The 26384-nt window shown below is 41.0% G+C and overlaps 1 protein-coding gene across 11 annotated transcripts in view; it reads right to left on the reverse strand.

The window, feature by feature from the left end:
* Nucleotides 1-6580: 6580 nt before the first annotated feature.
* TMPO (thymopoietin) overlaps nucleotides 6581-26384 on the reverse strand; it is a 44642-nt gene continuing 24838 nt past the window's right edge. Inside the window, exons 4-10 of one of the 11 annotated variants that reach the window (XM_073327461.1) lie at nucleotides 19022-19122; nucleotides 14658-14777; nucleotides 14449-14544; nucleotides 13777-13887; nucleotides 12841-12945; nucleotides 12422-12516; nucleotides 6581-7676 (exon numbers count right to left, since the gene is read on the reverse strand). In XM_073327461.1, coding sequence (XP_073183562.1) covers nucleotides 7382-7676; nucleotides 12422-12516; nucleotides 12841-12945; nucleotides 13777-13887; nucleotides 14449-14544; nucleotides 14658-14777; nucleotides 19022-19122 — 923 coding nt within the window. In that variant the 3' untranslated portion in view covers nucleotides 6581-7381. Of the gene's footprint in view, nucleotides 7677-12421; nucleotides 12517-12840; nucleotides 12946-13776; nucleotides 13891-14448; nucleotides 14545-14657; nucleotides 14778-19021; nucleotides 19123-26384 lie in introns of all 11 variants that reach the window. The other 10 variants (XM_073327471.1, XM_073327465.1, XM_073327462.1 and 7 more) reach the window with 10 other exon arrangements.

Raw genomic sequence — 26384 nt, forward strand, 5'->3', positions numbered from 1 at the left:
CAGTACAAGGGGGAGGAGCAGCACCAGTACCAAGATGCTGGCTATAGAAGGGTCTTGTAACCCTTTTTTAAAAATTATTCTTTTTTATTTTTATTAAGGAGGGCTGATTATTTTGTTTTCTGTGACTTAGTGACCAGAGGAAATACAAAAGAGATAGTTGTCTTATAATCGAACGGTGATGATGTTTGATTACTAGCTATCTGGTCCAAATTCAAAACCAGTCACCTATAAGTGAAAGGCTCCAATTTCCTAAGTCTAACCCTAACCCTAAGTGTCTGATTTGATAAAATATGGTGTGTTCTAGAAAGTCATAATTTGAACTTTTAAAAAAATCCATACTATGCTTTGCTTTCTCACACACAGAGCAAAGGTAGTTACTTATGTGATGAGGACATGAAAACATATTGACTTGTGATATCAAAAGCAGTAAGATTCACAGTGGGAGCTGCTATATTAAATCAAAATTCTCTTTTTATCCATTCAGACATATAATGAACAGGGTCCATATCATTTAATATTTTGTACATGTAGATTTCCATAAACTTATCTTCTGATTAGTAGAGGTCATATTTCAACTGCAAAGGACATTCAAATTACTTTTAATGTATTTACATTGAATATTATAGGTTTCAGAGTAACAGCCGTGTTAGTCTGTATTCGCAAAAAGAAAAGGAGTGGATCTATGACTAGGAAAATGCGGGCATCAATATTTACAATATATAATTGGTTTAATTTAATACTGTTCTTTATCACAGATGTCAGTAGGAAAGAAGAATTCTTGTGGAGTTTGCAGCTTAGTAGATCTTACATTGTGGGCTTTGCCAAACACGTGAGTTTGCAAACTTCCTCCTTTTAAAACTTATTCTTTTCTTCCATAGGAACATGATGTTCTTGTTAAAGGCGCTCTGTGCAATGCATTTGAATCTATCTGTCCTAAGTAGCCCACTCCCCAGCTGTTGTATAAATACTTTTTAGATATTCCCTCCCCTGTTCCTAGTTTTCCCAACCCATGAGTTTCCTCTGTATTTGTTTTTCCTATTCTGCACCCTTCTTGCTTCATCTTCTTCCCTAATTTTATACTGCATTTTCCACCTATATACTTTTATACTGCATATTCCGTGAAAATAAAGGAGTCTTGCCCAGCTTGCATACAAAGTCAAGCAGGTTATACCTTAAGTCAAGCTCTTGGACCCACAATGTTAGAGAGTTTAAAGTTAGGCAAATGAGTTTGACCATCCCTAGTAGCAGCTGTGTTAGTCTGTATTCGCAAAAAGAAAAGGACGACTTGTGGCACCTTAGAGACTAACAAATTTGTTAGTCTCTAAGGTGTCACAAGTCCTCCTTTTCTTTTTGACCATCCCTAGTATTTGAAAAATAATGTTTATATGAAGCATATGGGTATTCTTTTGTGCCACTTTTATGGCCATTTCATAAGACAGTTAGGCTTAGACAAGTCATAAGTTATACCTTTTACTGTTTATGCATCTGTGAAGACTTGCTGTGCATAGGCAAAAAGCAACCTAGCTTTCTTGCTACAGATAAAATACAAAGTTGTAGCAGAAAGGAAAAATATGTAACATTTACTGGGACCGATCAATCCCTTTGCTTATTAAGGAATAGCAGGGCTTGTTTGTGATTAAGTCATGTAATTAAATCAGGATGGTAACCAATATTAACTAATAGTGGACTCACATTATGGAATTGAAGTTTCAGCAATGTAGGTGTCATCCAACATCCCATGGAGAATTAAAACCAGAAACAAATTGCCAAACACCAGTTTTGACCTGCCCTAAAAATTGCTCTGATTATACCTAGGTTTTTGGCCTACCGAGTGTGCAATGTTTTGAGAAATCACATGGCTTTTATCCGTGGGGTTTTTGTTGTTTGTAAAAATCTGCTCTCAATTTTACAAGGTATTTCCTCCCTGAAATGACCTCTGGGGGAAGATTGAAAGAACTTGCGTTTGTTTAGTGTGGAAAAGGGAAGACTGAGAGGGGACATGATAACAGTCTTCAAGTACGCAAAAGGTAGTTACAAGGAGAGAGAAGAATTGTTCTTAATCTCTGAGGACAGGACAAGAGCTAATGGGCTTAAATTGCAGCAAGGGAGGTTTAGGTTGGACATTAGGAAAAACTTCCTAACTGTCAGGGTGGTTCAGCACTGGAATAAATTGCCTAGGGAGGTTGTGGAATCTCCATCATTGGAGATTTTTAAAAGCAGGTTAGACAAACACCTGTCAGTGATGGTCTAGATCAGAGTTGGGAAAACTACGGCCTGCGGGCCACATCCAGCCCGTGGGACCATCCTGCCTGGCCCTTGAGCTCCCGGATGGGAAGGCTAGCCCCCCTCCCCTGTAGTTACATGCAGGCAGCACAGCTTGCACCTGCCCACCTCTCAGGCTTTCCAACAAGCCAGTCCTGCCCCTCTGAGTGGCATGGTAAGGGGATGGGGAACGGGGGGAGGGGGTTAATAAGGGGCAGGAGGTCCTGGGGGGCAGTCAGGGGACAGGGGTCAGTTGGATAGGTGGACTTTCTGGGGGGGAGGGGCAGTCAGGGGACAGGGGGGTTGGATAGGGTGTGGGAGTCCCGGGGGTGGGGTGGTCTGTGGCTATGGATAGGGGTCAGGGCAGTTAGGGGACAGGGAGGGCTTGGATGGGGTGGGGGTCCCAGGAGGGGGCAGTCCAGGGACAGTTGTATAGGAGGTGGGATCCCAGGGGGTGGGGGGGGGTGGTCAAGGAACAAGGGGCAGGGGGAGTTGGATGGGGCAGGGATTCGCAGGGGGGCAGTTGGGGTAGGAGGGGGCCAGGCTGTTTGGGGGAGGGGGGCACAGCCTTCCCTACCTGGCTCTCTGTACAGTTTTGCAACCCTGATGTGGCCCTCAGGCCAAAGAGTTTGCCCACCCCAGTCTAGATAATACTTAGTCCTGCCATTACTGCAGAGGACTGGACTAGATGATCTCTTGAGATCCCTTCCAGTCCTATGATTCCCTCATTATACATGCTGAAGACTAAATGAAAGAACCTCCAGTGGGCAACTTATCTTAAGCAATCACTTTATTCTACACTTGACATTTTCATTCCAGTTTTAGACTTTCATTTGAGTACCTCTGTTTGCCAGAAGCTGGGAATGAGCAACAGGGGATGGATCACTTGATGATCACCTGTTCTGTTCATTCCCTCAGGGCACCTGGCACTGGCAGAAGATAGGATACAGGGGTAGATGGACTTTTGTTCTGACCCCGTAGGGCCATTCTTATGTACTATTATGCAATGGATTTTGCTGCTCTGTTGAGTGTTTCTTTATAGAAGAGACAGTCTAGTATAAGCTAAATTGTCAGAAATTGACATTTTAATACCCTAAAATTTTTTATGGTACATTACCCACTAGATCAAACAGATCAAGGCAGGAAATGAACTAGGGTGTCCTGTATGACAATACAGCATACCAACAGGTAGCCTAAGGAACTAATCTCCTACCCCCAATTGACAAATACCTTCAAGGCTTCAGGACCGCATTCTATGAGGTCTCTTTCATCCGAGACCTCTTAGAATAGTAGAGTCCTGACCACTAGGCAAATCGCTACACTCCTAAAGTTATTAACCACCCTATATCAAATGTAGCAGTCCGCACAGTAGTTAGGTTTCAATACAAGTCTGAATCTAACTTTTCAGTCTGTGGGATCTAGGCCAGACATTAGTGACCAACACTGTCATGCATGAATGCCACACCTTAAAGTGGTGGACTCCCCAGAAAGATGCCTATTCAATTCCTTTCATATATATTTTTGTAATAGATTTAGGAGCCTAGTCAGTTAGCTGCTTTGGAAAATTTTACCCTAAGCCACTTTTGAAAATGGCACCTAATACCTCTTGGAAGTCAATAGGTCTGAGGAGCCTAAATCACTTAGCTGCTTCTGAAAATTTTACCGGCATGAAGACTTTCCCTAAAAGCTTGTTATTTAAGAAGTTTGAGGGCTGGATCTACAAAAGAACTTAGGCACCTGCCACTTTAGGTGCCACCAAGATCCTCAAAACACCCTCTCAGCTACTAACTCTGTAGGCAGCTAGAGTTCTATGGCGCTTAAGTTTCTGCCAGTAAGCATGCACACGGCCACTTCAGTTTAGGTGCCTCTCTTGCATATACAGCCCAGCAGAATCTTCAAATTCAGTGTTTCCCCTGCCTAGGTAGTAGGCAAGCATGCCCATTCCCACACAAAACAGCCAGAGGTTGTGCCTCCCTTATAGCTCAGTGGTTAGTACACACATGCTGGTGGGACACCAGATTCAGTTGTCCCACTGCCTGATGTGGATAAAGGATTTGAACTTAGGTCTCCACCCTTTCCCCTCAGGAAAGTACCCTACTCACTGGGCTATAAAGGTATCACGGAGCAGGCCTCACTCTTTCCTGTTCCGCCATGGATAAAATAATTAGAGCACAGGGAGTGGAACCTGGGTCTTCCACATCACTTTAAGCACTGGCTAGACATTTAAGGGGGCACCACCACCGCTCCCACCTCTGCCTTGTTTCTTAAAATAAAAAAAAATTGTTGGTTTAGTGCATAGATACTGGGCAGTGTTGGTGGCCTGTACTATACAGGCCAGATTACATATTCCAGTGGTTCCTCCTGGCCTTAACTCGATGACTAATGCATTCCAAGATGTAATAAGTGCTTAACTTCCTCAGGGATGGGGTCCAAGCCATTTCCTACTGGCTACCTTAGGTGACTTCCCAATCAGTGTTCTGGCTTTTATGAATCTCATTCTTAGGTGCCTAAATCTCTCCCTGCATTGTGCAAGGCATCTAGGCACCAAACTCAGGTCTGTGTATTCCACTAGGGAGCACGGCTCCTACAAGTTAGGCACTGCAACTCAACATTGCAGCACTTTAGTCCCTTTATGGATCTAGCCAATAGTCCACTACCGAATGTTGGAGAAATAAGAGGAAGTTGACCAGTATAGGTGTTACTAGCCAGTAAAGATCAGCTATCAAAGGTGTTTTTCCCTAAGTGCTCAGTGACCCTAACTTCCACTGCAATCATTTGAAAGTGCACATGGTCAGCACCTTTAGAAAGGTTACATGCTAAAGTTATCAGATCAAGGGACGACTCCTCTCTGTAGGTGAAAGAGTTCCCTTAAGAATTGTTTGCCTTCTATAAATACCAAATACTTGAAAGGATTAATTCATAATGCCATAAATGAGTGCCACTAATCCAATATAATGTACAGTTATGCTGTTTCCACTGTAGCTTTGGAAGATGTATATAAATCTCTGAAGCAAGCACAGCTGAATGAAACAAATGACATTCACTGAAAGTACAATTCAGTTTTAACAAATTAACAGTTTGGAGACAGGTCAATACACAGTACTTTTTTTTTGGGTAACGCTATACCAATCTGTAATAGATTTTCTGTCCCACAGCAAGTGAAGCAAGTTAAACCTCTTGGTTCAGTAAAAGCAAAAATGGAGCCCATCTTGGTACATATAAGTAGAGAAAAAACAGGCTCAATTTAGACTTACTGTAAATCAGACATTTTCCCAAAACAAAGAGGGAACTGGATTCACTGTGTAATAATCATTGACAGAGATTTTATTCTGGGAATGTTTAAAATTTTTTACTTCAGTGGCAGAGGGCTTTAGAATGTTATATATTTCTACACATTTTAGATCAGAAGCAAAAGCAAAGCCCTTCATATAGAATACGTTCTAGCAATACAAGAGAGCACATTAAAAGTAACTGATTTCAGTTCTTATGAAAATAAGCACTAAAGTACACAATGCATCTTTATTTTTTCCACATTTTGACACCAAAAAAATTAATGTTTTCTGTTACAGTTTTTTAGAGGATGAACACAAGTTTTATTATTTGATTAAAATCAAAAATTAAAAGAATTAAAGCATTTAGACAAAAGGCTATTGCTTTGCTACCAAATAGAAGTAAAAGTTGCCTCAAGTACATAGCAAGTAAGAGTTTCCATAAGAGCAACTAAATATTACACTGTATCAAGTAAAAAAAGATATGACTATATTAATTTATATCTAAGTTTTTTTAAAAAAGAGAAAGTACCACTTTTATAAGGTTACAATGGTAATTTTATATAGAATATGCAATATGTTGCAGACTTAAGTGCACCAATTTTATACATTCACTTTATATTCTATTTGTATTTCAGACTTCACTGGTTGTGTAAAAAATCAGTTGCCTGTAGCTAGGTTATGGAATTTAGAATGTTTAGACCTATTTCCACTGAAAAAAGAAAATAATTAACTGAATCCAAGATGAGTAATTTTAACCTAAATTAAAAGTCAAAGCATAACAATGCCCTCTTCACATCAAACATGAAACTTCATGATATAAGGAGTATCCAAGAGGAGTATAGAAGCAACGCATTTTTACATGAACATCTGCAAGGAGTATCATCTTAAGCTGTGTGGGAAAGACTTGACAAATTATGTTTGAAGAACATAGCCCTGCAGTAATTTTATCTGCAGTCTGAATCATGCTGGTGAAAAATTTAAGATGTAGCACAGTGCTTTAGACTTTGAGTCCTTCAATAAACAACAAAAAACAGATTCAAAGAATATTTTGGTAGCAAATTATATTTGATGCAAATTTTATTTTCACACATATTACTAATAAATAAGTTCCTCTATAAAGACAGATCTGTTGCCAATTAGATCTGTAATTATTAGGTTCCTACAACAATATTAAGCACTAAAATTAAGGGTTACAATTAAAAAAACCTGATGTTATTCTTAGGTGGAGTTACTAACGTTACTAAGACCTTACAGAACTGTCTACAGCAGGGTTAAAGTTACATTTACTAAAAAGTTACAGTATTACAGAAGAGTTTATTGCCAGACTTTCCCTACAAGCTACAATATATCAAATTCAGCTGAACAATTACAATAAAATGCATCCAAGAATGCATTTCCTTTTGTCAGGTTAATATCATCTCCTCCTTCCTCACCCCTACATTGTGTAGTAGAGAAAAAAGTATAACCTCTTTTCTGTACGTAGTCAAAGCATTTAAACACAGCTTCATATTTTACTACATTTTTGCCCTTCTCAGCATCCAAGTTTGCAAAAACAAATATACAGTTTCTCAAAAATGAATTTAAAGATGTCCACATTAAAAAATAACTACAAAAAGTCCCAGAGATCTAAAAAATGTTACTCATATGGCACAAAGTTATCTCCTACTAGTCCAGAAAAAGTTACTGATGTCCATTTATACTGTCTTGTTTATTTATGCTTCATTATTCAAATTTGTCAAGTTGCAATCACATTTGTAAGCAGTCCTTGCGACGACAGTAGGGAAGAAGAGTTTTTTTTCTACAATTAAAAAAAACGGAGACCAAGTTGGGTGTGCCATAGGAGATGATCAATTAGCTGGGATATCTGCCTCAGAGACACCAAGATACTTAGAAAAAGGATTTCCTTGGTTGGTTTCCATAGATTGATAAACCACAAACAAGAACACTGACACAACAACAAACAGCAGAATCTTTATCCACATGGGAATGGAGCGTTTTTTTGTTGTTGGTTTCTCTGGTTTGTCATCTGCTGAGGGAACATATTTTGGAATATATTTAGATGAAAAGCTTTCCTCCATTCTGAAGTCACTGAGCTCTATAGGTCGGCCAGCAGCTCCTTTGATTGGTCTGCGGCAGCTAGCACTGTTAATTAAAAAGAATAATTTGTCACATGTTTAAGCGAGCAATCTGAAGTACATAAAAAAAAGTTTTAGTTTAAATGGATTAAGGATCTGTTAAGGATCAAAATGCACACCAGATACTCTGTTTTAAGAGGTTAAGGACAGATTTCACTACTGCCCCTGGGTAAGCTTTCAAGCATACAGTTCACATTTTACTTTCTCTTTCCCATCACTGGTGAAGAGTGTCTTTCAACCCTATATGCAGAAAGATTGATGGGATACACAAATAGCCAGACTTAGGTATCAAGCAGGGCTGTCAAACAATGAAAAAAATATTAATTGCAATTAATCGGTGTTTTAATGGCATGGTTAAACAATAATAGAATATTTAAATATTTTTGGATATTTTCTACATTTTCAAATATATTAATTTCAATTACACAGAATGCTTGCCAAGGTGGACTGGATGAGGCTCCAGATGTTGGAAAAAAAAAGTTGTTAGTGATTAGTGTCCTCTCTACTTTACCAAAGTTCTTTGTGCCTTGAGGTCTTAGCTCTCATTGTTGTCCTTCCTCAGGGAAGGACGAAGAAGTAAAGAGGTGGAGTTAGTCAAACCAGCAGTGCAAAGAAGAAGAAAAGCTGCTTTGGGAGGGACTACTCTCCTTGCCCTACAATGGTACCACAGCAAGCAGACAGGGGTCCATACTGATAAAGAGGAAGTCCCTGATTTTAGGGACATGGGGCAGACATTCACGGATATAATTTCTTAACTATTAGAATGTATGTGCTTCTGAGGCATGCAATGTTTAAAAATGGTCTCTGTTGGGACATTTTAAATTCCAGTAACAACGTCAGTGCTTCCTGCATACCAGCAGTGAATACTCAACACTTCATTTCAATGAACTACAGTAAAAGCTGTGTTATCCAGCACTTCACCAACTGTAAAGCTCTAGAAACTGGCATTTCTGATATCTCCATTAAAAGTCTAGTTGGTGCAGGGCCAGCAGGCTCCCTACCTGGCTCCTCGCAAGCAGCAACATGTCCCTGCTGCTCCTAGGTGGAGGAACGGCCATGAGGGCTCCGTGCGCTGCCCCTATCTCGCTCCATTTGCTGGCTCCGCTGTTCCCATTGGCCAGGAACCGTGGCCAATGGGAACTGCGGGGGCAGCATCTGTGGGCAGAGGCAGTGCGCAGAGACACCTGGCCATGCCTCCACCTAGGAGCAGCAGGGACACATCGCCACTTGCAGGGAGCCGCCCAAGGTGAGAGCTGCCAGATCCAGATCCAGCGCCCCAAGCCCCCTCCTGCACCCAAATTCCCTCTCAGAGCCCATACCCCTTCCCCCATCCTTGAGCCCCCTCCCACACCTAAACTCCCTCCCTCCATTGATAAGTATAACTCTTAGTTAACTGGAATTTTTGACTAACCGGGACCTCCCATTTCCCCCCAACATGCTGGATAACAAAGCCTTTCCTGTACAACCATTCTTTAAAGAAAAGACATAGGCATCAATGTAGGTAGCTCAATGAAAGCCTGTTACTCTGATCTCATCATCTTACACTTTCAGTCTGTGCAGTTGCCACTGTTGTCTATTTATAAAGAGCTCCTAGGCACAGACCACCTTTGTTATGTGTTTGTAAGATTACTACCACAATAGGGCTCTAGGCTTTACGTGTTACTGTTGGACAAGCTGAGAACAAGAATTCTCACTTTGTAGCAGCAATCAAAAACAAAGTGTTTGGATGCACAAGAATGAGAGAGTATATTAAAAAAAGTCAGTGATACACTGAATACTGTACTTAATGTCTGCTCATTCTATCTCAAAGATTTAGCAGAAATTTCAGGAGGTTTCACAAATAAATTATAGGAATCAGGAAACATACAAAGCCTTCGGTATGTTGAATCTCGAAAGAGACTGGGGTTACTTAGTTTAGAAGATAAATCAGAGGCATATGATGGAGAATGAAAAATAATGAATGGTATGGAGAAGAATTCAAGTCAGTCGTTTCTTTCTACCTTCCTACATTATACAAGGAGAAAAGGAGATTTAATGGAATTCAAAAGGCAACATACTTTTAAAGTGAAATCCCTTTTAACACAACAACACCTATTGACTCAGGGAACTCTGTCTCAAGATATTGTGGCCAAAAGCTTAAAAAAAAAAAAAAGAGTTACAGTACGATTTAGGACTGGAAGTTCTATACAGATAAGAACATCTAGTTACATTAGACAGCATGCCTATATGCTTCATGCTTCAGTGCATTAGGCAATCACTAATTGAAGAAGATTAGAAAAAACAAAGGGAAGTTATGGACAAGTTATTCCATAATTTTATATAAATTTTTTTTGGACACTTTCCTTTGAAGCAGCTGGTACTGACCAATGTCAGTCCAGTGTCTGGTCTCTATATGGACCATTAAGCTGATTATGGCTACAGAATTCAGTGCTCTGCTGAAGCAGTACTTTTAAAAAACGTGTCCTGGATTCGTGCATATCCTTCTGCCTGGAACACAAGCTAACAGGATATTTTTAGCCTCAAATAAGTTTTTAAAGTTTTACCATTTTTATTATTTAAAATCCCATTGTGGAATACTGGACTTCATTTCAGAAGAAATTAAACTGGTTTAATCTAGATGTTAGTTTGACATCTGTAGTACGCAAGGTCTTGGAAAAAATTTTGAGGGAGAAAGTAGTTAAGGACATTGAAGTCAATGGTAAATGGGACAAAATACAACATGGTTTTTAAAAAGGTAGATCGTGCCAAACGAACCTGATCTCCTTCTTTGAGAAAGTAACAGATTTTTTAGACAAAGGAAACGCAGTGGATCTAATTTACCTAGATTTTAGTAAGGCATTTGATACCATGCCACATGGGGAATTATTAGTTAAATTGGGTAAGATGGGGATCAATAGGAAAATTGAAAGGTGGATAAGGAATTGGTTAAAGGGGAGACTACAACGGGTCCTACTGAAAGGTGAACTGTCACGCTGGAGGGAGGTTACCAGTGGAGTTCCTCAAGGATAGGTTTTGGGACCAAATCTTATTTAATCTTTTTATTACTGACCTTGGCACAAAAAGTGGGAGTGTGCTAATAAAGTTTGTGGATGATACAAAGCTGGGAGGTATTGTCAATTTAGAGAAGGACAGGGATAGCCTACAGGAGGATCTGGATGACCTTGTAAACTGGAGTAATAGTAATAGGATGAAATTTAATAGTGAGAAGTGTAAGGTCATGCATTTAGGGATTAATAAGAATTTTAGTTATAAGCTAGGGATGCATCAATTTGAAGTAACGGGGAGGAAAAGGACCTTGGAGTATTGGTTGATCATAAGATGACTATGAGCTGCCAACGTGATATGGCTGTGAAAAAAGCTAATGCGGTCTTGGGATGCATCAGGAGAGGTATTTCCAGTAGGGATAAGGAGGATAAGTACTGTTATACAAGGCACTGGTGAGACCTCACCTGGAATACTGTGTGCAGTTCTGGTCTCCCATGTTTAAGAAGGATGAATTCAAACTGGAACAGGTACAGAGAAGGCTACTAGGATGATCTGAGGAATGGAAAACTTGTCTTATGAAAGGAGACTCAAGGAGCTCAGCTTGTTTAGCCTAACTAAAAGAAGGTTGAGGGGAGATATGATTGCTCTCTATAAATATATCAGAGGGATAAATACCAGAGAGGGAGAGGAATTATTTAAGCTCAGTACCAATGTGGACACAAGAGCAAATGGATATAAACTGATCATTGGGAAGTTTAGACTTGAAATTAGATGAAGGTTTCTAACCGTAAGAGGAGTGAAGTTTTGGAACAGCCTTCCAAGGGGAGCAGTGGGGGCAAAAGATCTATCTGGCTTTAAGATTAAATTCAATAAGTTTATGGAGGAGATGGTATGATGGGATAACATGGATTTGGTAATTAAATATTCATGGTAAATAGGCCCAATGGCCTGTGATGAGATATTAGATAGGGTGGGATCCGGAGTTACCCAGGAAAGAATTTTCTGTAGTATCTGGCTGATGAATCTTGCCCATATGCTCAGGGTTCAGCTGATTGCCATATTTGGGGTCGGGAAGGAATTTTCCTCCAGGGCAGATTGGAAGAGGCCCTGGAGGTTTTTCGCCTTCCTCTGTAGCATGGGGCATGGGTCACTTGCTGGAGGATTCTCTGCTCCTTGAAGTCTTTAAACTACGATTTGAGGACTTCAGTAGCACAGATATAGGTGTGAGGTTTTTTGCAGGAGTGGTGGGTGAAATTCTGTGGTCTGCGTTGTGCAGGAGGTCAGGACTAGATGATCATAATGGTCCCTTCTGACCTAAATATCTATGAATCTGTGTAATTTTACAAAGAAGATTCCTTATCTGAATTAATTCCATTTATAAAAGACTTATTTACTTTTAGTATCTGAAGCCTAAATCACATCACATTTCAATAACGTTTGTGACACTAGAGCAAACTCTTGTTAGCCCAGGTAAATTCAGTTTTAGTTCTAATGGGATAAGTTAATTTTAAACACAGTTATATGCAGAAAGGCGTGCCACCTAGCTCTATGGTGTGCTGTGAGGTTGAGCCACAAAGCACAGATTAATTCTTAGAGATTTCCTAGCAATACAACCTAATTACACCCAGAAAAAAAGGTCTTTGTTCTATCAAAATTGACAGGTTTAGAGGGGTAACCATGTTAGTCTGTATCAGCAAAAACGAGGAGTCCATGTCTCCTCAACGTTTTTATCAAAATTGAGTAAAACATAAAATACTTTAATTGTACCTAATTCCTGTAGGTGTGGATACTTCATATGGGAACATTTCCTTAAGAATATCTCTTTCTACTCTTCGTTCTTCTGCTAGTGTTTTCTCCACCACCTATAGGAACAAATAGAACAATTATAAACCTTACCAAACTCAATAGCTTTTTTCCTCTAGTATAGATATTTAGAGCAACCATAACCCTAGGTGATTTGAAAGGGAGAATTTGGTTCACCCAGTGAATTTTAAGAAGTCTTTCCTGGATTTTAATTGTTGGTTTAAGCTTTGTTACTGGCAGCTGTCTAGTGAGTTTTGGAGTCCAGATGCATTCAGCGTTGTCCTCAGTTTCCTTCAACATGAAGAATACTTTGTTGTTACTTATGCAGTACTTATACACCAATCAGACAACAATACAGATGATCAAAAGGGACTAGTCATCACCTCTATCATGGCTGTGTTGAGCAGATCACTGGATTGTGTGTGACCAATGTTAACAGCATGTTTATGAGGACGACCTGTTTCCTCTTGCTGTGGTAAGTGAAAGTGCTGCAATATAGCAAAACACTGACTTCACAGGCTTATTGGGATTGAGACAGTAAAGCACTCGTTTTTAATAAATTTAATGGGTATCTGCTCAGTTACCAACATGGTGTCAGATCATCTCTGTATGCAAATAAGGTAGCCCATTACACATTACATGAAGATGTGGACACTAGTTTTTAATTAAACATTTCTTACCTATTTTTAAGGATGAGTTTTATTCAAAATGAGCAATGCAAAAGTGATAAATTCTACTGATTTCTATTAGGAAAATAATGCTGCAGAATAGCATACAATATCAGGTCTAAAATTTTTAGTATATAAAAGGTTTCCAGAGATAATATAGTCAAACACTGTAGAAGTAGGGGCATTTTAGCTATTAAAGAAGAGGCAGATCTACTCCAGTAATGTTACCTTGGAGGCTTTTGGTTTAAAATAATCCTGCTATTTGATGCTGGAAATTAAGCCACAGACTTGGATCAATTTTTCAAAATTCAAGAGTCATGTACTCTCTCTATTCAACTGACTTGACAAGGAATTGTACAAAAAAAGCAACATGCTACACTGATGACAGAAGCAGCACAAAAACTGCAAACATGACCCCAGAAATGCAGAATGGCTCAAAACTAAACAGGTGTTTTACTGGCAAAACTTTTAAACCTTAACATTCATCAGTCAAGCCATGGTACAATGCTAGTGTGATCTGAATATCCTCATACCACCTCTTAGAGAAGTACACCCTCATTCCCACTTCTGCAGGAATGCATAAATAAATAAAATAAATATAAGAACTCTATCCAGAAAGAATAATGATAATCTAAATTTTAATTCATTTACTTCAGCTGTCATCAATGGTTTCTTTGGTGTTCTTCTGGGCAAGTCTGAGAATTCACTGATTGACAGTGTAGGAGCTGCATGCTTGAAATTTCCAGGCACCCTATTGACAACCTGCTGAGATTCAAATTGTTCAGACTCAATTAACCAAAATACAATAGAAAAACAAAAATAAGACAAAATCTGTGTTAAACATTTGGGTACTAAAAGTTATCACTCAGAGGAAAAAAAAGGATTTAAGAGGAGCTACTTTGGAAGAACGTTCTAAATACATTAGTGACATAGTTTCAGTATTTTTTTCTTAAAGCGGTTTAGTGACAGAAGCTCACAAACACTCAAGGCAGGTTTGTTGCACATGTTAAATAAAATGGACCCTCCATGAAGGTTGTGGTACTGAAGTTCCCCAACCTTCCACTTTTAAGAAGATAGGAACTATCATACAGGCTCAGACCAGGCCAGCCGCAGGAGGCTTCAGGGAATGGTGTAAGAACATATGCTCATATAAGACTGATAAAATGGAGAGGAATGCATATCTGATAGAAAGTAAAAATACATTAAGTATTGGGGGCTATCAAGTAGAGTTAGATTTGTTTAAACTGAAAATGCTTTCTAGTGTAAGTTAAAAAGGTACATTACAGAAGGATACCACTTGTATAATTTATTAGATATATTTACTAGGGTCTCGTTGCTTGAAGCCACTATAGTTTCAGCTATGGGAGTACCCTCTGACATTACTGCATCATCTACAGGCAACTGTGCTGTAGTTTCCACCTGTTTGTTTAAAAAAAACAAAACAAAAACAGTGAGTGTAAAAAATAGTCTCTAGGGCCCTGACAATCTCAGGAAAAAGTAAAACGAGTCTAGATTGCAATAAGCCTCATCACCCTTTTCCTTGGTGTTCTTCTTGATACTCTTGTAGACTCCCTAGAAACTGCCTGAAGAGGTCCACTTTTTGAAGATCCACTTGTCCAGATAGCCTCAGTAACTCCATCTTGAGAATAGTTCTATTCAAGCATCAAATACATTAGCAAGCATATAAAAGCCATGTCCCAACACTGAAGTGTCCATAACTAAAAGGCACAGAAGCATGCATATTCCAGATGTATGTGTGTAGCACACTTGCTTTCCAAATATCTTGCTTTTTAGAATACTGCAATATTGGATATCAAGGGATAGTACTCAACACTACCCTTAAGAGGATTCCTATTTATATGGAGTTGAACAGGCAATGTATAATGACTATCAGAAAAAAGTGAGAGCTACCATCTCCAGTAAGTGTAGAGTATAAATGGTTTACATCACCACTGGCTAAAACCTGATCTCTGGCTTGAGCCTGGATAAGAACCACTGATGAGCGGATATGCCATTTTACATTTAACCCAGATATCTTGTCTGCATAAATAAAAAACAAACCTCTTGGGCATTTGTGGAAACAGGTGTTACCAAAACCCTTTTCTCAGATGCAATTTTAGCTCCTCTGAACACAAGATGGGGAGATTTCCAAAAGACACATACAGCAGTTTGAAATTCATCAGAAATTGTTTGCCTAACTACCATTTGTGCTTTTGAAAGTCTCCCCCATAACTGTAACAAGTGTTATATCCATAAATTAAGCTTTGCCCATTCCTTATGACTAAGACTTGAGACATAATTAATCAAACCTAAACCAGTCCATTGGATACTAAAAAACAAATGTCATACTAGTATTAGAATAAGATTTAACTTATGAGTTCTGCAATGGGGGCACTGGAGGAAAGAGGTCATTCACCACAGTAATAATAGTATTGTGGGTTTAAGTAACTGCGAACACACTCTTCAGGTTAAGTCTCAGGGAGTGAGGAAAGACCCCAAATCTACAGAAGCAGCATAAAAGCTGCAGTTTTACACTGGCAACTTGAAACACGATTAAAAATCCCAAATCCATAAAATAGCCAATATTGAACAGTAGGAAACCAGAGCGTTACCACTGTATTTAAAAAAACAAACTATTTTTTGAGGGAAAGAAGTTTACACTAGTAAAAAAGCAAGCTAATAATCTGAAGCCAGTAGCAAAACAAATGCAATGTGCATGTTTTCCTTTTCTTTAAAAGGAATAAATAAATTCAGGAAGTTTGGTAGTTTGCTGTTATCATTTAGAAGATTGTTTTTTCTCTGATGTTTCAGGAAGAGCTAACCACCTCAGATTAAGATTACCCCCAAAATCCATAGAAAGTTACAAGTGGGGCCCTGAAAAATCACACAAGAAATGGTGGATCCTCCTTTCTGTCGTAGGAGATCCCATTGACACAAGATCAGGTCACAGAACACTTTCATGTTTTGCAAGATTTTAACAAAGCAGGCTGGAAGATAAAATTATCTAGTGTCTGTTTCCAGTAAAGAGTATCCTCCAATCAAGTAACTAATATAGCTAGAAGTCAAATAGCAGGATTCTCTGCACAGTTTAAAGATTGCTTGTTTATTGTTGCTACAAATCCAGGAGAAGGAGTACAAGTTTTTATTTAGGTGAGACAAGTTATAGTCTCCTAAATTTTTCAGTTACTAAGTGGTGAATTTTTAATTGGATTTTGAGAAAACAAACGTCACTTCCCACTAGATCCTAAGTTTCTGAGCCTAAACTGTTGGCAATATTTCTTTAAATTGTAAGAAAACTCTTCTCAAAATAACCATCTCCCTTCCCCCCCCACAAATTTTGGATTATTTCCTTTCCTAAAAAACAAGGATAATTTTGAAAGTTTACTGTACTTTACTGAAGTTCATTCATAAATCTTTGCCTGTTACAGGTTTTAAATTATATCGTTTGCAGCTTTAACCACTCAAAGTACTTTCAGCTTCTACTATGGGCATTTAGCATTTCCATTTTCTAGATTTTAAAAGAATATTAATGGGTCCAGGTCAGCCTACCTAAAGAGAGGGTTATGATGGTTTGAATCAGTAAATATTCATCATTTTGAAAAATTTGTATGAAGAGTTTTACTATTCGCATTGAATCAACCTGGTGAATTGGATAAGATACCAGCTGAATTAACACTCAGTCATGGATATTTTCAGGAAAAATCCACACACGCTATAAAACCATCTCAGAGATACTTAATTGTACATCACTGAGTCTGAAATCTGCACTGATATATTATAAAAGAAGCTACTGACAGTAAACCTTTGTACTTCCATAACTAAAGTGGAGTACTATTTTGGCAGACCAGATACATTTGAAATAAATACTTAGTCTGGGGTCCTAGATATTTCAAGTGATCAGGCAAGAAAGTCAAATTAACACCCATTTGTTTAATCTAGGAGGTTGTGAAAGCAGGTTGTTCTGAGGGTGTATTCTCAGATATATTTCTCCTGTTGGTCTGACAAACTGCTAAGATTAAAGACATTCAGGTGACACTGCAAGGTCTATTTGATCTCTTGGGGTCCTGGGAGAGAAGGGGTTTGTTTGGAGTACAGGCATGTTTATTTTGCCAAGTGGGTCCATTCAAGGGGCACATATTGCCTTAATGTATATTTTATTAAAGACTTCACAACACTTGGTCTTAACTTTGTTTCTCATTATGGTTCTTAGACAGGATGCCACTGATTTCAACATGACCGAGATGTCAGAGTGCTCGCTCTTGAAAAAAAGACAAACATATGCATGCTCCAGGATAGAGGCCTGATTTTTCAAGATATTTGGACATGTCAACATCTCTGTCATATTGAAATCAGTGGGAGCTGCTGGAAAAGCATCAATGGGGGGGGGGGGGGAGAAAACGGGGACGGGCGGGGGCAACGGGAGGAAGAGGTGGGAGGGATATCAGGTATCTTGTTTAGGAATCTAACTCAAAGTATTCATTTAAAAAGGATTCTTGGCTGATTAAGTGTTTAAATATCCTTTAAAATAGTATTGTGCAGTCAACAATTTTGAATTTTTGCTTCAACTGAAAGAGCAGAAGTGTTTCAGTATGACTCCTTGATTTTGATTCCCATCAAAGTGAACTGGAACAGTTGTGACAATAAGTTACATTATCATATGTCTATGCATGCCCCAACCCAGACAAAATTAAAGTGGTACTTGGATGTCTGTTTCAAAAAGATATCAGACAAAATTAGTAAGAGTTCACCATTTCTAAGACAGCCACTGGTGACAAATTCCAGAGAAAGGAAAGATTCAGAGCAGTGTGCACTAGTATCAGTGGCTAAAACACCATTTTAAAAGAAATGTTTCTAATTTGTCCCCTCATACTGCTGGACCACCCTCACCAACACAGCACAGATCATTGCGAAGTTCTGCAAAAGCCAGTTACTCAAATACTTGCTCCACAAGGATTCCACTACTTTTCTTCAGCAAAAAGAAATGTTGGTCAGGGCACTACCACCAGCCAAAACTGGATCACCGGATGAAATACACTAATCTGGACAAAAGGATATTCACATTGATATGCTAATTTCACAAGGGTTGATTAGCTACAGGTATTTGACAAATCAAACTCCTGAAGTCCACATGATCAATTCATTTTTTTTAAAAAAAAAAACAATCTACACACCCTAAAACCCAAACAAAGCAGCCTTCATTAAGCAAGCTAGAGCATATTAGCATTTCAAAGTGAGGCACTCAAACGTTAATAAGTGCCTATATGTGGATGCATTGATAGTATGTGACCATACAACTGAAGCCTTTTCCCCCACATAATATGTTCTTCTCTTAGGATAACCTCCCCACCACTTTTAAGTCCTCACTCTAAAGCACAGAGGCACTAAAGCCTCTCAAACAGATACCAGGATATTTTAATTAAGCAAACAATTACTTTCCCCAACTTTGTTCTGAGAGAACTTTACGGAGCTGATTTTGCTGAAGGTTCCAAAAATGTTTCTTGGAGACATTCAGCAAGGAAATTTCAATAATTTGGCAAATTTATAAGTCACTGAAAATGGTTTTATATTGGAAAGTGTTATGCAATACTAACTACAGCAGTGCTGCCTACAATATCATAGAAAAAAGCAAAAGCTAACTTTAGCAGAATATAGCTGCTAATCTTAACTGTTTCTGAGTAGGCAAAAATATTAAAAAATAGCTCCAGGATTAGCTAAAACTTGGGTTGTGTTTAATTACCGCACGATTCCTGGAAAACTTGTGATAAACAGATTAGCCCACTTAAAATATTAACCATATGCTAATATTAGTCAAGTGCAATATGAAAAATTCAGCTACTGCGAGTATACTCAATTACAATTACAAGTTGGTAAGAAAATGCCATTAAAATAAAGATACCTGATTATGTTCAACAACTCTTCTTTGTTTGAGTGTTACTGGAGTCTTTGTCTTGGCCTTCAGTGGTTCTCTCTTCTCAAGTCTGAACTCTACCTTGGGATCTGAGAATAAAATCAGTCACCATTATCCTGTGGCACTGAAAGAGCCAAAAATCCAACGGAAGAGCCCACTAATATTTTACCTAGAATATTAAAAAAATGCAATCATCTTAAGTAACAGCCAAGACCATAACATAACCCAAATAATGCACTTCATTAAAACAGACCATTTTAGCTGCCAGAATGGTTGAGTTATAACTTGTAATATTCTCTTAATATAACTAATATGGGCAAGTTTGCATTGTGACATACCGCTTGCCAGTATGCAGGTCACTCCCAGATGTGTTTGTGTAACCCCAGCCTGCCAGTCTCATCCTTCCTCTCACCAGCCATGGTTATACTGCAGGGTGACTAACACTCTCCCAGGCCTGGCTTTTCCAGGAAAAATGTATGTCTTATATGCCCAGCTTCTCTTGGGCAGTCCAAATATACGAAGTCCATTATTCCTTAAGGGAATAATATACGCACAACTTGCCACCTTAAATGGTGTTACCTAGACATTTCAACTTAAACATGCTAGATTAGATACAACGCGTTTATTAACTATAAAAAGATAGATTTTGAGTATCAGCAATGAGGCATAAAAGTTAGAAATGACTAAAATCAGAAATGATTAAAAAGGAAAGAAAGTGCTTTCTAGTTCCCAACAGTTTTCAAGTACATTAAAGGTTGCCACAAGGAGGATGGAGAAAAATTGTGCTCCTTAATCTCTGAGGATAGGACAAGCAATGGGCTTAAATTGCAGCAAGGGTGGTTTAGGTTGGACATTAAGAAAAACTTCCTAACTAAGGGTAGTTAAACACTGAAATTACACCATCTCTTATCATCTAACCTGCTCTTAAAAAAATCTCCAAACACTTGTCAGGGATGGTCTACACTACAGTAACTCCTCACTTAATGTTGTAGTTCTGTTCCTGAAAAACGTGATTTTTAAATGAAGCGATGTTAAGCAAATCCAATTTCCCTACAAGAATTACTGTAAATGTGGAGGGAGGGGTTAGATTCCCGGGAAAGTTTTTTCACCAGACAAAAGACTATATTATAAGTTTTAAACAAGCAATTTAATACTGTACACAGCAATGATGATTGTGAAGCTTGGTTGAGGTGAAGGAGTCAGAAGGTGGGATATTTCCCAGGGAATGCCTTACTGCTAAATGATGAAGTAGAACTCAGCTGAGCCCTCAAGAGTTAACACACTGTTGTTAAAGTAGCCTCATACACTACAAGGCAGCATGAATGGAGGGAGGGGAGACAGCATGGCAGACAGAAAAAGAGATGCGCATTGCCCCTTAAGTATGCTGACCCCACTCTTAAGTACGCTGCCTTTTTAAGTAGATCAGCAAGTTGAGACAGCAGCTGCTGCCTCCAAGCTCCCTCCGTCCTGAGCCCTGTTGTGTTCCCCCCAACTCTATGGAGATAGGGTAAGTGGGTGGCAGGAGCAGGGGGACACCCTGATATTAATCCCCCTCTTTCCCCCCCACCCCACATAGCAAGCAGGAGGCTGGGAGCAGCTCCAAGGCAGAGCGCAGGAGCAGCACATGGCAGTGGGGGGAGGGACAGCTGAACTGCTGCAATTGATAGCCTGCTGGGGGGTTGCTGCACAGGGAACTTAAGGGAGTGGGGAGCTGATGGGGAGCCCCCACCAGCTAGCTGCAACGGGCTGCTCTTTCTGCAAGCAGTGGACAAAGCAGGCGGCTGCCAAACATTATAAGGGAGCATTGTGCAACTTTAAATGAGCATGTTCCCTAATAGATCAGCGACGTAACAACGTTAGCCAGGATGACTTAAGTGAAGAGTTACTGTACTTGGTCCTGCCTTGAGTGCAGGGGATTGGATGACCTCTCGAGGTCCCTTGCAGTCCTACAATTCTACATCTCTTTACAACAATCTGTAACCCCTAGCCCACTTTAAGTAGAGGTATTAATGGCCACTTCATTTTGCAATGTGTTAAATCCTACACTTAACAATCAGTCCCACCTTGTGTTTAGCTGCGACTCTGATTACTTCTCCCAAACCTGAAGAAGAGCACATTGGAGCTTGAGATCTGTCTTTTTCCCCAACATAACTTGGTCCAATAGAAGATATTCTCAGCCACCTAGTGTCTCAAACAACTTAGGCTATGTCAACACTATGCAGCTTTTAGCGACACAGCTGCATTCCTACAGCTACGCGGCTAAAAGGCACGCAGTGTAGCCGCTGTTTGTCAGCAGGAGAGAGCTCTCCTGGTGACAAAAAACTTCCACCCCCAACAAGCAGCGTTAGCGTTGTTGGCAGGACAGTGCTCCTGCCAATAAATCGCTGTTCACACCAGCACTTGTCATTGACAAAACTTGTGTCTTTCGGGGTATGCGTGCGCACATTTTTAACACCTCTGAATGACAAAAAGTTGTGCCTTTCACTTGTCAGTGTACACAAAGCCTTAGTAATTTTTATCATGTTACCTTCTTACTCCAGCTCTCATACATCATTACAATGAGCTGTTTTGAATGCCAAAGAGTTATAAAAATCTCATGTATATGAGCCCAACTTTCATTTCTCCTTCCACGTTTGAGCATTTCTTAGAAGAAACATTAGGTAGGAAGAAATAATGGCCAGGTCTATACTACGGGGGTAGGTTGAATTTAGCTGCGTTAGGTCAATTTTAAAATGAATGCGTTCACACATCCAACCCCATTCCGTCGACTTAAAGGGCTCTTAAAATAGACTTCTGTACTCCTCCCCGCTGAGGGGAGCAGTGCTAAAATCGACCTTGCTGAGTTGAATTTGGGGTACTGCAGACGCAAATCGATGGTATTGGCCTCCGGGAGCTATCCCAGAGTGCTCTATTGTGACCGCTCTGGACAGCACTTTGAACTCCGATTCACAAACCAGGTACACAGGAAAAGGCCTGGGAACTTCTGAATTTCATTTCCTGTTTGGTCAGCGTGGCGAACTCAGCAGCACAGGTGACCATGCAGTCCCCACAGAATCACAAACAAGCTCCAGCATGGACCAAAAGGGAGACACTGGACCTGATTGCTGTATGGGGAGAAGCATCTGTGCAGGCAGAACTCTGATCAAAAAGAAGAAATGCAAATATATTTGCCAAAATCTCACAGGGCATGTTGGAGAGAGGCTACAACAGGGACACACAGCAGTGCCATGTGAAAGTTAAGGAGCTGAGGCAAGCCTACCAAAAGACAAAGGAGGCAACTGGTTGCTCCGGGTCAGAGCCCCATACATGCCGCTTCTATGATCAGCTGCATGCCATTCTAGGAGGTGACCCGACCACTACCCCACCACTGTCTGTGGACACCTGCAAGGGGAGTCTCTCACACAACCGGGAGGAGGAGGAGAAGAATGCGCAGCAGGCAAGCGGTGAATCCGTTCTCCCCAGCAGCCAGGACCTTTTCATCACCCCAGAGCCAACACTCTCCCAAGGCGAGATCCCTGACCCTGAAGCTGGAGAATGCACCTCTGGTGAGTGCACATTTGTAACTACAGGGTTTAAAAGCAATGGTGTTTAATGTTTGATTTGCCTTGAAAAATTGGGATGCATTCGCGGCCAGTACAGCTACTGGAGAAGTCTGTTCACATGTCCGGGGATGGAGCGGGAATTCTCCAGGGACACTTCTATGAAGCTCTCTTCTGGAGGGATTCTGAAAGTAGTCTGGAATCACTGCAGCACAATGCATGGCAGCGAATGGTTCTGGGTTTTGGTCGCATTCAGGCAACATTCGGTCTATATCTTTGTGTTGTTAGCCTCAGGAGAGTGATATCATTCATGATCACCTGGTTGAAATAGGAGAATTTTTGTAAGGGAACAGTAAAAGAACCCCGTTCATGCTGGGCTGTTCGCGCTTGGCTAAAAGGGATCATCCCAGAGAATAGCCACCCAGTGGGGTCACAGGAGGTGTGTGCTTCACATCCACCCGAAAACTGCAGCCCCTCTTTTTAAATGTGAAGCCCAACCCATTGCTTGCTATGGGAAAGAATGGTGCTGCAGTTTGAAATCATTCTCACATGTTATGCATAAGAAGCCAACCCTGTGTACCCTTTGCCTTACCATGGCTGTATGGAAACCGAACTCTGTTGCCTAGCCATGTGTGATGTGTCACCATACTGGCAGGCGCTCAATATAAAAGGCAAAATGCGACCTCGTACCTAAAGCACATGTGCTGTCTGCTGTGAATTGCTTGATTCACTGTGAAAGAAAGAGTCTCCCTTTTGTTCTCAGAAAGGAATCATCTTAAATATTAGTCTCCCTTTTCATCTCCCACCAGGTGCAAATGTTTATAGGCTCCCCCTACCACCTCCGTCCCTGAGGTTATCGCAGATTAGAAGGGGGAGGGAAGAAAAGCACTCCCGATTACATGTTTTCTAAGCTCCTGCAGTCCTCCCGCACTGATAGGACACAGTTGAATGCATGGAGACATCAGTGTTAGAGGCTATGAAAGCATTATGTGAGCACGAAGAGCAGAGGCAGGAGGCGATGCTAAGGCTAATGGGGGAAGCAAACGGACACGAAGCATCTGGTGCAGCTGCAGGAAAGCCAACAAGAGCACAGACCCCTGCGGCATCGATTGTACAACCGCCTGACCTCCTCCCCAAGTTCCCTATCCTCCTCAGCCAGATGCCTAATAGAACCCGGGGGGGGGGGGGGAGGAGGAGGAAGGAGAGACATGCATGGAAGAGGCTCCAGGCACTCAGCCACTCCACTCCAGTGGATGGCCCAAGCAAAAGAAGGCTGTCATTCAAACAGTGATTTGTAGTGTGGCTCCTCCTCCCTCACCTCATCCCACTCGGGCTACCCTGTCAGTTATCCCCCCCCCCTTTTTAAATTAATACAGGAAGAATGCATGGTTTCAAAACAATAGTTACTTCATTTAGAGGGGGGGAGGGTGGTTGGCTTACAGGGAATTAAAATCAACAAAGGGGGTGGGTTTGCATCAAAGAGAAACACACACAGCTGTCACACCGAAGCCTGGCCAGTCATGAAACTGGTTTTCAAAGCCTCTCCAATGCACAGCATGCCTTGCTGTGCTCTTATCACCCTGGTGCCTGGCTTCTCAAAATCGGATGTCAGGCGATTTGCCTCAACTTCCCACTCTGCCATAAATGTCTCCCCCTTACTCTCACAGATATTATGGAGCACAGAGCAAGCAGCAATAACAATGGGAATGCTGGTTGCGCTGAAGTCTGACCTAGTCAGCAAACTGCACCAGTGAGCTTTTAAATGTCCAAAGGCACATTTTACCACCATTCTGCACTTGCTCAGCCTATAGTCGAACGGCTCCTTACTACTACTGTCCAGGCTGCCTGTGTACGGCTTCATGAGCCATGGCATTAAGGGGTAGGCTGGGTCCCCAAGGATAACTACTGGCATTTCAACATCCCCAGTGGTAATTTTCTGGTCTGGGAAGTAAGTCCCTTCAAGCTGCTTGAACAGCCTGGAGTTCCTAAAGATGCGAGTGTCATGCACCTTTCATGGCTATCCCACGTTGACGTCAGTGAATGTCCCTTGTGATCCACCAGTGCTTGCAGCACCATTGAGAAGTACCCCTTGCCGTTTACGTACTGGTTGGCGAGGTGATCCGGTGCCAAGATAGAACGCATATTCTATCGCCCCACCACAGTTAGGGAACCCCATTGCAGCAAAGCCATCCACTATGACCTGCACATTTCCCAGAATCACTACCCTTGATAACAGAACATCAATGATTGCATTGGCTACTTGGATCACAGCAGCCCCCACAGTAGATTTGCCCACTCCAAATTGATTCCCGACTGACCGGTACCGGTCACGCATAGCAAGCCTCCACAGAGCTATCGCCACTCGCTTCTCAACTGTCAGGGCAGCTCTCATCTTGGTATTCCTGCGCTTCAGGGCAGGGGAAAGCAACTCAGAGTTCCAGGAAAGTGGCCTTACGCATGCAAAAGTTTCACAGCCACTGTGAATCATCCCATACCTGCAACACTATGCGGTCTCACCAGTCTGTGCTTGTTTGCCGGGCCCAGAATCGACGTTCCACTGTATCAACCAGCCCCACTGCCACCATGATGTCCCAATTGCTACAGCCCGTGCTTTCAGGAACATCTGTGTCCATGTCCTCATCAAAATCATCCTTGTGCTGGTGTCTCTTAGCCCGGTTCTGCATATGCTCCAGGATAATGCGTGAGGTGTTTACAATGCTCACAACAGCAGCAATGAGCTGAGAGGGCTCCCTGCTTGCCACGCTATGGCGTCTGCAGGAAAGCAGAGTTGCAGCGGAAGTGGTGGATGATGATGGATGCCACGAGAATAGATATTTATACAGAACAAAGAGAGGACCTGCGAGGTGGATGCATAGCACCAGGAGAGCAGAGTTGCAGCAGAAGAGGTGGATGACGACGGTTAGCAGTCGTACTGCACCATCTGCTGACGGCAACACCCAGGACACAACAGCAGCAGTGACCGTGAGCTGAGCGGGCTCCATGCTTGCCGAGGTATGGCGTCTGCATGGAAAAAAGGCGCAAAACGATTGTCTGCTGTTGCTTTCACGAAGGGAGGGACGACTGATGACATGTACCCAAAACCACCCGCGACAATGTTTTTCCCCCATCAGACATTGGGAGCGTAACCCAGAATTCCAATGGGTGGCAGAGACTGCGGGAACTGTAGGTTAGCTACCCAGAGTGCACTGCTCCATAAGTCGATGCTAGCCATGGTAGTGAGGACACACTCTGCTGACTTAACGCGCTTAGTGTGGACATACGCAATTGACTGTATAAAGCAGATTTCTAAAAATCAACTTCTATAAAATTGACCTAATTTCGTAGCGTAGACATACCCAATGAGTAGAGATACCAGTAGGTGATTTCATTTGGTCCTACAACCCACCTTTCCCAGTTGGTCATTACTTTGGTTAGACCAGTAAAAGTGTACACACGTAGTTATTAAGGAAAAGCTCTATAAAATTTACACCCTACCTTAATCCACATTAGTTTTCAAGTGTGGACAAGCCCTAACACCTATTGCAATAAACATGACAGGGTTTTTCACAATGAATGAAAGCTATTTAAAAAAAAAAAAGTTATCCATCCACAGAGGGGCATACTGCTTACAAACTGCAGTGAAAGTACTCTGTTGTAAACCCATCCTTCCACTTGAGAAGTCCGTTTTAGTTGTATAAAGGGAACTGATCTCTAATGCAGGAGTTCTGGGCAGAAAAGTTTCCATACAGGATTTTTGTTCCACCAACTGACTGGAGGGAGTGTCACTAGTCTTGACATTAAGCAGCACTACA

The sequence above is a fragment of the Lepidochelys kempii genome, chromosome 1 (genome assembly GCF_965140265.1).
Source record: "Lepidochelys kempii isolate rLepKem1 chromosome 1, rLepKem1.hap2, whole genome shotgun sequence".
Lineage (NCBI taxonomy): Eukaryota > Metazoa > Chordata > Testudines > Cheloniidae > Lepidochelys > Lepidochelys kempii.